At 46.6% G+C, this 13607-nt stretch overlaps 1 protein-coding gene across 1 annotated transcript; it reads right to left on the bottom strand.

Moving 5' to 3' along the window:
* Window positions 1-11386: 11386 nt before the first annotated feature.
* On the bottom strand, window positions 11387-11908 carry LOC136488254 (uncharacterized). Its single transcript, XM_066485250.1, has one exon. The coding sequence runs from the start codon at window positions 11906-11908 to the stop codon at window positions 11387-11389; it is 522 nt and encodes a 173-aa protein (XP_066341347.1).
* Window positions 11909-13607: the final 1699 nt, after the last annotated feature.

Raw genomic sequence — 13607 nt, 5'->3', positions numbered from 1 at the left:
TGTTTTAAATAAATCACTGTAATATGCAGGAGGCTTATAATTAATGCCGCGCTTTACAGTTGACCATCATCCCATCATATGACGCCTAGGTACACTGGTTTATTTTCTTTTGTAGCTAAATTAGATTGTATTGTTAAATCTTTATTTATAAAGTGGAAGAAATGACATGTCATGGATGTCTAACAAAATCTCAGTTACTTGATTAGGGCTTTTATCTTGCCCCTATATCTTGACGCCATTGCTAGGCCTTCTACCTTGGCCTCCAATAAATCCCCTGAATCTGTGGCATGGGCTTCATATATATTCCGCTGGAACACAAACACTTTAAGGCTTATCCTTAGTGGTAATGATATCCTCAGACACCAAAATGGGTTGTTTCCATATCTATTGCTTTCACTCAAACCTTGTGGGCAACCATCTTCCCATCTTTTACGTTCGTCGGGACGTATTGTTTGTTCCTATGGTTGAGCTGCATGTACTTGAATTCAATTCCGCTTTTTATTTATTCATTCAGCTGGTTCAACTAGTTAATTCAACATTTGAGCATTCAATTAAATGATCAAGAAGTCTGCAGTCAACTTGATTTGGCACTTAGTGTTAAAGTCCGATGCCGGGCCTATATTATAATCGCTGGCACATGACACATAATACTGTTTACAGCCACGCCAGGACACATCTTTACTGGTATAATAACATATACTATAGTTAGCTCGATCTGCTTATCTTCTGAGCAACCGTACTACTAGATGCTTTCACATAGTAATCGATCTTATCAACTACTTGTACCAACAACATGATGTACGGCAGTACGCACAAACCGAAAGATGCCCCCTCTCAAAACAAGTACCCGGCCGTTTTGTTGTTCTCTATAGATAGATTAGGTAAACTAAGATCGCAACAGAACCGTTTTCATGTGTTTGCACGGAAACAAATGTACGGATACCTGACATCATAGGCGATGACAAAAAATCTAGTAGTGCAGGATCACAGCCTCGAAATCGAAATGGTCAATTACGTTTGGCACATGGCATGTGGCCACATTATGTCGACATGTCTTCACTATCAAGCTTCCGGCCGAAACATCGCGGGCCTTGTTCCCTCCGGTACACGGTGGCGGCCACAACACAAACGCGGTTGGTGTGATCTCGCAAGACTACAAATACCTCCGATGTACAACAATGGTGAGCACAAGCACCGAGTGATAAGAGATGCGCAAACCTCACTAAACACTATGCATAAACCTAAAGTAAGCGCATAAGCGGTGGTCTAATCAATCTAAGCACTTCGCAAAGCACCTACGCTAATCACCTAATGAATCACTAAGCACTATGCAAGTGGAGATCACTAAAATGATGTATCAACACCCTTGGTATGTTTCCTCAACTCTCCATTTCTCAAATGGCCGGTTGGGGATCTATTTATAAGCCCCACTAAGAAAGTAGCCATTGGGAATGAAACCCACCTTTCTGCTACTGACCAGACGCTGTCGTCGTCTTGACCGGACACGTCTGATCATCCTGACCGTTGAAGCTAGTGTGTTGATCGGACTCGGCGCTGAGTTTGGCCGGACGTGTCCGGTCGCGTTGGCGCCACTCTGGAACCTCTCTGGACTCGATCGGACGCTGCAGTTCCTGCATCCGGTCGATTACCCTCCAGCGTCCAGTCAGTGCTGAGCTATTGTCGCGACATTGAACAGTGTCATCGTCGCATCCGGTCACTTGAATCCTCAGCGTCCGGTCGCTGCTATTGACGCCTGCGGTTGCCGAGCATCTTGATCGGACGCGTCTAGTTGCTATAAGGACTGCGTCCGGTCACCACTGTGAAGCTCGTTTCTTCGCGATCTTGCGTCCAGCTTGGTTCCAATCTTTGTGCTTGGATTTTACTTGATATCTTAGGTCTTCTCTTGTGCTTCTAGGGTCTTGTTTATGGTGTTGATCGTGGGATCATCATGTCACCTTTGTCTAAGTCACGTCTTGCACCCTATTGAACTACAGAACAATTACTTGCAAATTTATTAGTCCAATTTGATTGTGTTGATCATCAAACACTAAAATCCAAAGTAAATAGGTCTAGGGTCCATTTTTCTTACATAAATGTACGGATACCTGACATCATACTCGAAGACAAAAAAATCTAATAGTGCAGGATCACAGCCTCGAAATCTAAATGGTCAATTACGTTTGGCACATGGCATGTGGCTACATTATGTCGACATGTCTTTTCTCTGAATGACATCCACTACAGTAGATACATAATTTGATTGAAACAGATTTTTAAACATCACCTTAGCATTTTTGATAGAATAAATGGCTTTCACTGTTAAATATGGGATCCGCTCATGAAATAAAGTGTATCACCGTATTTCTTGATAATTCAAAATATATTCAATTCGTTTTTTTACTAGAAACTACTTGAATTCGATTCTGCTTTTTATTTATTCATTCAGCTGGTTCAACTAGTTAATTCAACATTGGAGTATTCAATTAAATGCTCAAGAAGTTTGCAGTCAACTTTATTTGGCACTTAGTGTTAAAGTCCGATGCCCAATATATATTATAATTGTTGGCACATGACACATAATATTGTTTGCAGCCACGCCAGGACATATCTTTACTGGTATAATAACATACTATAGTTAGAGCTCGATCTGCTTATCTTATGAGAGCAACCGTACTATTAGATGCTTTCACATAATAATCGATCTTATCAACTACTTGTACCAACTACATGATGTACGGCAGTACGCACAAACCGAAAGATGCCCCCTCTCAAAACAAGTACCCGGCCATTTTGTTGTTCTCTATAGATAGATTTGGTAAACTATGATCGCAACAGAACCGTTTTCATGTGTTTGCATGGAAACAAATTGAAAGGGACCGTGACGTCTAAGGGGAGTGAATTAGGCAACTTAAAATTCTAATTCTAAACTATGGCCTCTTTTTCTAACCCTAGTAAAACATATGCAAAAAAAGATAAACTATCTAAATGTGCAACTATGGTTTTGCTAGTGTGTTGCTATCTCTACCATAAGAGTAATGCAAACAATGTAAATGCAGAAGCTAAAGAGTAAGGTAGAGATATGCAAACTTCCGTCGACGAATGCGGTATTTTTACCGAGGTATCGAGAAGCGCGCAAGCTTCCCCCTAGTCCTCGTTAAAGCCCCTCGCAAGGGCTAAGCTCCCGGTCGAGTAACTCCATGGATAGCCTCAGGCTTTCCCCATGCGCAAGTGGGTCTCCGACGTGCCTTCTATCAAGCCTCTCCTGGATGCTCCGCACTATCTTCACTATCAAGCTTCCGGCCAAAACGCCGCGGGCCTTGTTCCCTCCGATACACAGTGGCGGCCACACCACAAATGTTGTTGGTGTGATCTTGCAAGACTACAGCCCCTCCGATGTACAACAATGGTGCGCGCAAACACCGAGTGATAAGAAGTGTGCAAACCTCACTAAACACTAGGCCTAAACCTAGAGCAAGCGCATAAGTGGTGGTCTAATCAACCTAAGCACTTCGCAAAGCAACTACGCTAATCACCTAATGAATCACTAAGCACTATACAATGAAGATCACTAAAATAGTGTATCAACACCCTTGGTATGTTTTCTCAGCTCTCCACTTCTCAAATGGCCGATTGGGGGGTCTATTTATAAGCCCCACTGAGAAAGTAGCCGTTGGGGACGAAACCCACCTTTCTGCTACTGACCGAACGTTACCGTCATCCTGACCAGACGCATCCGGTCGTCCCGACCATTGAGGCTAGCGTGTTGATCGGACTCGGCGCTAAGTCCGGTCACTGTCGTTCGGACGTGTCCGATCGTGTTGGCGCCGCTCTGGAACCTCTCTGGACTCGATCGGATGCTATAGTTCCTACGTCCGGTCAATTACCCTCCAGCGTCCGGTCAGTGTTGAGCTATTGTCGTGATGGTGAACAGTGTCATCGTCGCGTCCGGTCGCTGCTGCTGACACCTGCCGTTGCCGAGCATCTTGATCGGACGCGTCCGATCACTAAAAGGATTGCGTCCGGTCACCTCTGTGAAGCTCGTTTCTTCGTGAACTTATGTCCGTCTTGGTTCCTATCTTTGTGCTTGGACTTTGCTTGATATCTTGGGTCTTCTCTTGTGCTTCTAGGGTCTTTCTTGTGGTGTTGATCCTGGGATCATCATGTCACCTTCGTCCAAGTCAGGTCTTGCTCCCTATTGAACTACAAAACAATTACTTGCAAATTCATTAGTCCAATTTGGTTGTGTTGGTCATCAAACACCAAAATCCAAAGTAAATGGGCCTAGGGTCCATTTTCCTTACAATCTCCCCCATTTTTGGTGATTGATGACAACACGACCAAAACAAGCAAATAATAAATTTTTTGGAATTTAAAAACTATTTACTTGCTAGGATGCAATGCAAAGGGCAAGGTTTTATGATGCTAAAAGATACCACATGTAAATATCTTTGGAAACTTATCTTGCCCTTACAAATGTCCCCATGTGGCATTATAGATTTAAGGCTCCCCCTAACTCCATAATCCACAATCCTCCCTTTCTCGGACCATTACCACATGTAAATTATTATGATCGGGCTTGCTTTTGGTCCTATAAATTCTCCCCCTTTGGAATCAAACACCAAAAATGAAGACATTAGTAGCACAAGGGAGGGTCAAACTTTGTGATCCTTTGTATGTGGAGTGGAATAGGTCACAAAATTTGACTCTTACATTACATAGACTAAGCTCCCCCTAAATATATGCATACATATTATGGAGAATGTAGTTTATGCATAATTGGCAAATTAATGTTTAAGGGAGTTTAATCTATATAATGCATGGAGAAGGCATGTAAATTCCAAAGTGAAATCAACATGATGATGTCGGTTTAGAAATACCACATGTGGAAATCAATTTGATTTATACCACTTGCAATAGGTGGTGGATATTTGAAGTATGATGCTTAACTCCGAGGACTCCATTTTCCTTACAATGAGACTACTACACACATGGTAAGCTTGAAAAGGTGTTAGTCTCAAAGCATCCAACTTGTAGAGTAACCTCCCCCTAAATTTGTGCACACAAGTATGAAATACTTGTAGGAGACATGCACATTGATTTTAGAATTAAAAATACCACTTGAAAGATGACATCACATGAATGTGAGAATCATTTTTGAAGGTGATATTCGGGAGAAATTATCTACAATTTGGACTTTGGCACATATTAGATGAACAATTATAAAACAATATATGGCCGTGCTCCTAAACAATTTAAATCATGTAGGTTTGCTCCAAGGGTTAAGAATAAAACCGAGCAAGCCTACCATAAGATATACCCAGTGTATGCAAGACAAAAGATTAAATATGCAAATGCAAACCTAGGCATGAAAAGGAACTAGATGCACATTGAAATTGCAAGAAATTAAATCTAGTTACCTAACATGGGAAGGGGAATTTGGGTCCATAGTATTCACTAACCCACTTGGCAATTTCCTTGTCCATAATGATGCACCCCATGAAATGCACCCATACTTTGCCAAGTCTCCAAATTCCCTGAAGTCCATCGGACTTCTCACTTCCCTTTCGGGATCCAAACCTTCTTGGTGCTCTTCATGTTGGAAATTATCTCCTTTGGCACCCAAATGCGTTTGGCCCCAATGTTGACTTGCTTGTTCACCTTGATGGCCACCATCTTGTTATTTTCTTCTTCTTCAAGGTGTGGAGGCCTTTTTGTCCACCTTGTTGGTGTAGGTGTTGGAGAGCTTGATTGTTTCCTTTTTGTTTTTCTCTTTCTTCTTAGGTCCTCCCCCATTCTTCCCCTTGCACTCATAGGACTTGTGGCCTTCCTTGTGGCACACGTAGCAAACCATGGTTTGTCCTTCATCAAGCTTCTTCACTCCATTGATGGTGTTATCTTGATGAAGTTGGGCTTGCTCCATCTTGGCTTTCACTTGAGTCAAGTCCTTGGTGAGGTAAGTCACTTCTTGCTTGAGTTGCTCATTCTCCATTGAGACCTGTCGGTGCGAAAAGTGACCAACAAGTAAATATTTGTAGTTTTGCCATGCGTTGTGATCGGATGTGGCCTAGCACTCAATGACATAGGATTTATACTGGTTCAGGCAACGTGCCCTATGTCCAGTTTTGGTCGGTCGATGACTTTATTCCTAAGCCCATGTCCTCAAAGTTTGCTGTGGGGTTATAAACGAGTAGGAATAAGATAAGGGTGTTAAAGGCCTAGTCAGACTCTAGACCGAAGGGCCAAGAGTGATGGGGACTCTAACATGCGCTAAGTATTGGAGCGTATGCTCTATGTAGCTTTAGAGTTCTAGAGCTATTAAGCTATTCAAGTTCTCTATCTTGAGGAGAGCCAGAGAGCCAGAGTTAAAATAGCCAGAGAGAATGTCCTCCAGAGAGGAGAGAGTGCATCCCCTTTTATAGTTTGAAGGGGATGGCCTTATAAGTCAGAGAAAGAGAGAATGGATACGTGTGCTACCTAGTCTTTTTGCCCAAGCTGTTGAGTATGAGACGATCGTCGACGCCCATAATACTGTTTATGTCAGATGCATGTGGTAGGCTCTACCGTGTTCGCCTGCTATGGCAAATGTCAGTGCCTACAATACTGTTTGTACTCTGACACGCCTAGAAGGTTGCATAGTGCCCGTCTGGCATGGCTGGGTGGCACCGTCCTATAGGTATGGCAGGGTACGATCCTCGGTATTGCGGTTGACTTGAGCGCCTTGCGTTATCGGCTCTGCCAGATCCCTGGGTCCTCACCGAGCGGGTGTCCCTAGTCGGTCATTCCTAGTTGGCCCTGATCGTGCCGGTCAAGGAAGAATTGCGGGCAGAGGTCCTGCATATCCCTGGTCAGAAAAGGAGGTCAGAGTCAGACTGTGTCCCCACCTTGGCCAGGCCTTCCGGTTGGGGACCAGATTATTGCCCCAGCCTATCATTATGTATTTGGGCCAGCCCAAGAGGTGCACGTTGTCATGACACCGTCTGCTGGGCTGAGCTTTTTTGCTGGGAAACAGTTCCATTGGGGACCCCAAGTTTATGAACCTGACAGGAGCTCCCAAGCCCTTTTGGGACTTCTATGAAGTCATAAAGGGGCTATTTATACTCGTTTTATGAGTGCACACGGTGGGTGTGAGATTGTGGGTCACCGTCGGGCGAGGCAGAGCATCAACCCGGAGGTGTCGGGGTGCCAACCTAGGCATTGGGTGTGGTCGAGGGGTCAGGCGAGGCAAAGTGCCAACCCTGAGGTGTCGGGGAGCCAACCTAGGTGTTGGGCGTGGCCGAGGGGTCGAGCGAGGTGGAGTCACCAACCCAAGCATCGGACGTGGCCGAGGAGTCGGGCGAGGTGGAGCACCAACCCTAAGGTGTCGGGCAGCCAACCTAGGCGTCGGACATGGCCGACAGGTCGGGCGAGGTGGAGCGCCAACCCCGAGGTGTCGGGGGGCCAACCCAGGCATCGAGCATGACCGAGGGGTTGGGCGAGGCGGAGTCGCCAACCCAATCGTTGGACGTGGCCAAGGGATCGGGTGAGGCAGAGCGCCAACCCTGAGGTGTTGGGGAGCCAACCTAGGTGTCGGGCATGACCGAGGGGTAGAGTGAGGCAAAGTCGCCAACCCAAGTGTCAGGGTGCCAACCCAAGCATTGGGCGAGGCAGAGCGCCAACCCCGAGGTGTTGGGGAGCCAACCTAGGCATCGGGCATGACCGAGGGGTCGGGCAAGGCGGAGTCGCCAACCCAAGCTTTGGGGCACCAACCTAGGCATCGGTCTAGTTTCATGTGTTACCCTGTCTGCAGTTTCTGCAACTATAGGTGTTAAGCTAACGTTGCTTGCCTCGATGGCTCATGTGACATGCTCGGTGAGCTCAATAATGGGTACGTTCAAGTAGAATCTGGGTCCGTCGTTCGTAATAGGGTTGGCATAGCCCTCATGTGGCATTCCACTACTCCTTAACCTACCTCCCGATAGATGCCCGAGCCATTCTAGAGACTGACTTAGGTGGCCCGATGGCCTCCCCTCGATGGAGATTCTATGGGCATGGCTCGAGGTTAGGATCGAACAAGAAGGTCTAGGTGACCCTGTCTGCTTCAGAGCGGATTGGGCGAGGGCCGCTGGGGCTCATCTACATTTTCTCCCCTGGCTCTATTTGACGTGAGGTGGCCTTGAGCCCTTCATGGGCCAGCCTTCGAACCCCGATTGGTCCTCGCTCATGTCGAATGAGGTGACTACCACTTCGTGATGCAATGCGAAGAGTTGTGATGCAATAGTTGCATATGCGATGCTTGGATATATAGGATGAATGTATGAATGCATGCATGAGAATGAATGAATGAATGATCATGCACTAGAAAACAAAAAGGGGGTTTTGGTAAAATTACCTCAATGGCTCGAGTGACGGGTCTAGGGAGCTCTTATCGGATATGTGTGAAAGAGATCCGTGTCCATCGTTCATGATGGGACCAGCATAACCCGCATGGGGCATCCCATTGCTCCTTACCTATCACCTAGCTGCCGTCCGATCAACTCGAGTGACTCATTGGCCTCTCTTTGATGGAGATTCTATTGGTGGGCCCTTCCAAACCCTACCTAGGAAGGTGGAGGGTCATTTGCGTGTAGTTGCGCCTTGTTTCCTATGCCTGGATTGCGTTAGTGGTGGGCCTAGCCTAGGCCACATCCCGTTAACCAGACGATGTTTCATTGGGCAGGGCACGTCCCATCAACCAGGATGCGTCCCACCGCACGCTTCTCCGCATTAAATAGGGGGAAGGGAGAGGGTTTTCCTCCCATTCTTTCGCCTTTCTCCAACTGTTGCCTCTTCTCCTTTCTCTTTTTTGTCAAGCCCATTCGTGCGCCACGGCGGTTTCTAGGAGAGAGGACGGTAAAGTGAGGGAGAGAAAACTCGTAGATTCATTCACAAATCCAAGGCACGATGTCGAACTGGAGGCCTTCTAGCGTGGATGAAGATGTGCTAGCCGCCTTCACCAAGAAGGGACTGCTCCCATCGAAGGAGGTGGTGCATTGGAGTGCTCCTGTGCTAGGGGAGGTTGTTCTGCACCCCCATGCCAATGAGGTCATATCCTTCCTTGCCTTCCACGAGCGTGGGCTCAGTTATCCCGTGCACTAGTTCCTATGTGGGCTCCTCAATGAGTGGGGCCTGGAGTTGTAGCACCTCAATCTGATTGGGGTGATGCACATCGCTGGCTTCATCACCGTCTGCTAGGCCTTCCTCGGGATGGAGCCATATGTGGACTTCTTACGTCGGGTCTTCAGTGGGTGAGCCCTGTCCAAGGGGAGGCCACCCAGAATCGTGTTGGTTGGGGGATTCGCTTTGTAGAAGAAACCGAAGATGTCGGACCCCTACCCTACATACTCCCCCTATGACTCCAACCGGGGTGGCACGGTGAGTGGTTCTACATCAAGAACCCGGCAGAGGTGCCATTCCCGATGTTTACCAGAAGAAGGCCAGAGAGGAGGGAAAGCTGGTCGTGGGGTCCCGCCGATCGGTAGAATGAGTTGGAGGTCATCGAGATAGAGCTTCAAAAGTTGGTGCAGCATGGCCTCGATGGGTTGCGGGTCTTTCATACCTTCTTCCGTCATTGGGTCACCCTACTGGCGGAGAGAAGGCAGCCGATGTGAGAGTACTCCGACCCGATGGATCCCAACCACGCGTCGCCGGAGGAGTTGCCAAAGGACAAAGTCTGGAGTCGACTCGATCGGGTGCTGCAACTAAGGGAGAAAGATTCCCACAAAGGGACGCCCGGACCTCTTCACGCTGTGAAGCTATCCAATCTAGTATGCCCTCTTTTCATGTGACCTTATCCTCCTTGTTTTTGATGTTGCGATTGATTTCGAGTTGCCCATTTCGAAGGGACTCTCGGGCTATAAATCTTGGCCGCATCTTCCAAGGGGGCTAGAAGGCATAGCTCGGCAAGCTGCCTAGAGGGAGGTGGCGCTTGCCAAGAAGAATAAGAAAGCTAAGAAGGCCTAGAGGAGGTTCAAAAAGGAGAAGGAGATCAGCCGATGGGTCCAGGTGGGCGAGAGCCAAAGCGACGTGGAGGCAGAGCTCGAGTCAGAGGGGCCCATGGAGATGGGTAGCGATGTGAGTGCCTTTGAGGATGAAGGAGGCAGGGGTGCTATCGTGACCTCGATGGAGCACCATGAGCCTATGGCTGCATCCGTCAGTGGCGGGCGTGATATAGAGACGCACGACGATGTTCCTACATCAAGGAAGTGTGCTGTGAGCGAAGACACCACCATCGAATGAGAGGCAAAGCAGGCACGGTCGCCGCACCCTTCGGAGGCATCGTTGGCTCCGAGTGTGGTGGACCACACTAGTCGGTCGAGGGGACATGATCGTTCCCCAACGTCATCAGGGTCGGTGCGTGTGCACAACCCCCAATAGGGAGATGCCTCGCTAGTTGCCCTAGTGGTTTGCCACAAGCTGGCGGGCGTGGCTGTTCGTGGACTCATCGGGGAGCTATACCCTTGCGCAGGTGCTCAAATGGGGACTAGTCGGGAGTGCCGACTCTCCGATACTTTGGGAAAACATCACCGTGTTCCTTTTCCTCTCTTTACTTTGAGTATTTATATTTGAGCAATTACATTCTTGTATTTACATTCCTAGAATTGCCATGCTAGAGTAGGATTGGAACCTAGGGTGTAAAAATTTTGTTCGGTAAAATAGATATCACTTTTAGGCACAAGGGGTGAAATGGGCTAAGCGATAGGACTTTATTGTTGCGAGAAAATTTAGAGAAGCCCAATTCAACCCCCCTCTTGGGTATCTTGATCCTTTCATCAGTATCCTTGACCACACTAGGTCCTTTCTAGGTTCCCTTCCTCTCCACACCGCTAGCTTTGCCATGTTTGGTAGTAGCCATCCCTTCCTACAGAGAAGACTTTGCTATTTGTCCCACCTTGGCGCCAATACTCTGAGAGAGAGACTGGGAATTACCACTAGAGTCAACAAAAGAGTCAAAGCATGAGACTCTTTCCTTCACATTCACCATAGCCTCCATTGAAAATGGCAGGGACACATTGAGATTTGGAATTTTGCCATCCACCACCATCTTCTGAACACCGTGAGCAAGATCGTTGGTGATGTCCTGGCTTACGCCCGCCTTTGGTGGTACTACAGAAGCATCTTCCTCACCCATCGTTGGTCCCATTGGACCATGACCACTTGTTGCACCCTTAGTAGTGTTTCCTTGTTGCCAAACACCAGAGGAGCTGTGCATTGATGCCACATAGTCCCTTTGTGGGCCGCTGAAGTTCAGACCTCTTTTGGCATTAGAAGCCACAACCTGAATGGAGATAGACCGACCCAACTGCCTATGGAGCGGTGAGGCACACAACTCCTTCCCAAATTTAGCACTGTCTTTAATGTTCTCTTTAGTTCACTCCCTCATCGCATGGCCAATGTGGCCACAATTGAAGCAAAACAAAGGGACTCCTTCATACTTGACCACAAACTCCATGACACCACAACTCTTCACCTTAATCGGAATGCTCTTTTTCAGTGGATCGGCCAGGGGAAAATTGATCTTCACTCTCTTGAAGTCTTTGATGGATTCCCCAATCTCTAGGACCAGTCCCACCTTATTGCCAAGTGCCCGAATAAAGAAGCTGGTCATCATGCCCACCGGGATGTCATAGATACGAGTCCACACCGGGAGATTCAGGATGATCATGTTTGACAACTTTGAAAAGCCATCATACCTTACAAAGATGAGGGCGTACCCCTTGTGTTTCCACGACCCTTCATTCACCATGAAATTCAGCATCTGCTCTGAACCAAATTCAACTAGGTCCCCTATTAGCCTCACCTTCACCGGCTCCACTCCCCATGCAATACTCAGTTCTGTAAACATATCCTTGGTGTTGTACAGTTGGCTCGAGTAGTAGAGTGCCACCGCCATCCATCTATCCTACACTTCAACCACCACTTCCTCTTCGTCAAACACAAACTCCTCATCACTCACCTCCCCTCCCCCAAATTGCCATTGCCGTGCACTATGAGTCTTCTATCAATCACTGGTGTCTCTAACCCAGTCTGTGTAGTCAAGTTCCCCATGTCTTCTGGGGTTTTGTCTTTAGCATGGACCAGGTCTTGCAGATCCTTCACCGCGTCCTCCTCGCATCTATCCCCACCATCATACTGTCTCCCGATCTACACGTACACCTTACCGTAGTTCGGATGGGCAATCTCCTCATAGGAGATCCCTTTTTACCCCACCATGGAAGATGCACATAGCAAAGATGGAGACGTCCGAGTTGGGAACCCAGCCGAAAGGATAATTAAACCCTAACTCCTGTTGGTTGGAATTAAAGGTGCCTTAGGCGGACCGATCCACCCACCAAACAAGATCCGACGGTGATGGGAATCACCTCAAATGGAATCCATAAAAATGATGAGATGCGATCGATGAGAAACACGCGATCCACTCCTGGCCAGCCTAGTAGGCTTGCCGTCATGGTAGAGGGCACGTAGAAGCCGGCGCTTTGGTGTGCCAACAGGGACCGGGGGTCACCGTGCAGTAAAGGAACTGGCGGCAGCCTAAACCCTAGAAGTCGCCCCATAGTCGCCCTAGAATCGCCACCCAGGTCGGTCCATCATTTCCTTGGTAAAGTCTATTTGAACCAATAAACTATCAATGTAGTCTGATTTACCTTCCTCGTGCAGATATAGTTGAAGGAGCCAAAACATCCAATTTTCTAGTTTAAGGAGGTAAATCAAATCAGAGTAATAATTGAAGAGGGTTAGAAGCACTCACTACCGGAAACCAGCACTTTACCGAGTGCCGGAAGTTTTGTCGATTGCATTTTATCGGGTACTCGGCAAAGACGGCTTTGCTGAGTGTTTTTTTTGGCACTCGACAAAGATGGCTTTGCCTAGTGTTTTTTTTCGGCACTCGCCAAAGATGTAATTTGCCGAGTGCCTTTTTTTTGGCACTCGGTAAAGAGGCATTTTGCCGTGTGCATTTTTTTGGCCCTCGGCAAATTATTTTTTTCAAAGCAATTTTTGAGGCCCTAAATGAATTCAAATAAAAAACTTTTCAACTACAAAGTTGTATAACTTTTCAAGATCTACAAAGTTTATTTTGGTCATTTCTTCATTTGACAAAGCAACAATAACGTTGTTCACAAAATCTACATCTCTCTCATATGTCTCATATTAGTTTCATGAAAGTAGAAGAGAGATATATAAGATTTATGAATAATGTTACTACCATTATGTCGGATAAACAAATGACCAAAATAAACTTTGTAGATCTTGAAAAGTTACGAAATTTTGTACTTGGCAACATTTTGATTTGAAATCATCTTGTCATGCAAAAACGACGTTTGAATTTGAAAATTTTAAAATTTGAATTTTTCAAAAGACCTCGGATGGAAAAACTTCCTAAATGAAAATTGTAGATCTCCAAAAGTTTTGAAACTATGTAGTTGACAACTTTTTGATTTGAAATCATCTTATCATGCAAAACTACGTTTGAATCTCTCAAATTTAAAATTTGAATTTTTCAAACGACCTCGGATGGAAAAACTTCCTAAATAAAAATTGTAGATCTCGAAAAGTTATGAAACTTTGTAGTTGACCACTTTTTGATTTGAATT

Source organism: Miscanthus floridulus, chromosome 10, assembly GCF_019320115.1.
Source record: "Miscanthus floridulus cultivar M001 chromosome 10, ASM1932011v1, whole genome shotgun sequence".
In the NCBI taxonomy this organism is placed as follows: Eukaryota; Viridiplantae; Streptophyta; class Magnoliopsida; order Poales; family Poaceae; genus Miscanthus; species Miscanthus floridulus.
The sequence above is the reverse complement of the archived record's forward strand: the minus strand, read 5'-3'. Positions and strand labels throughout refer to the sequence as shown.

Coding starts and splice junctions, on each gene's coding strand:
- LOC136488254 (XM_066485250.1), bottom strand. CDS start 11,908: ATGGCGGTGGCACTCTACTACTCGAGCCAACTGTACAACACCAAGGAT.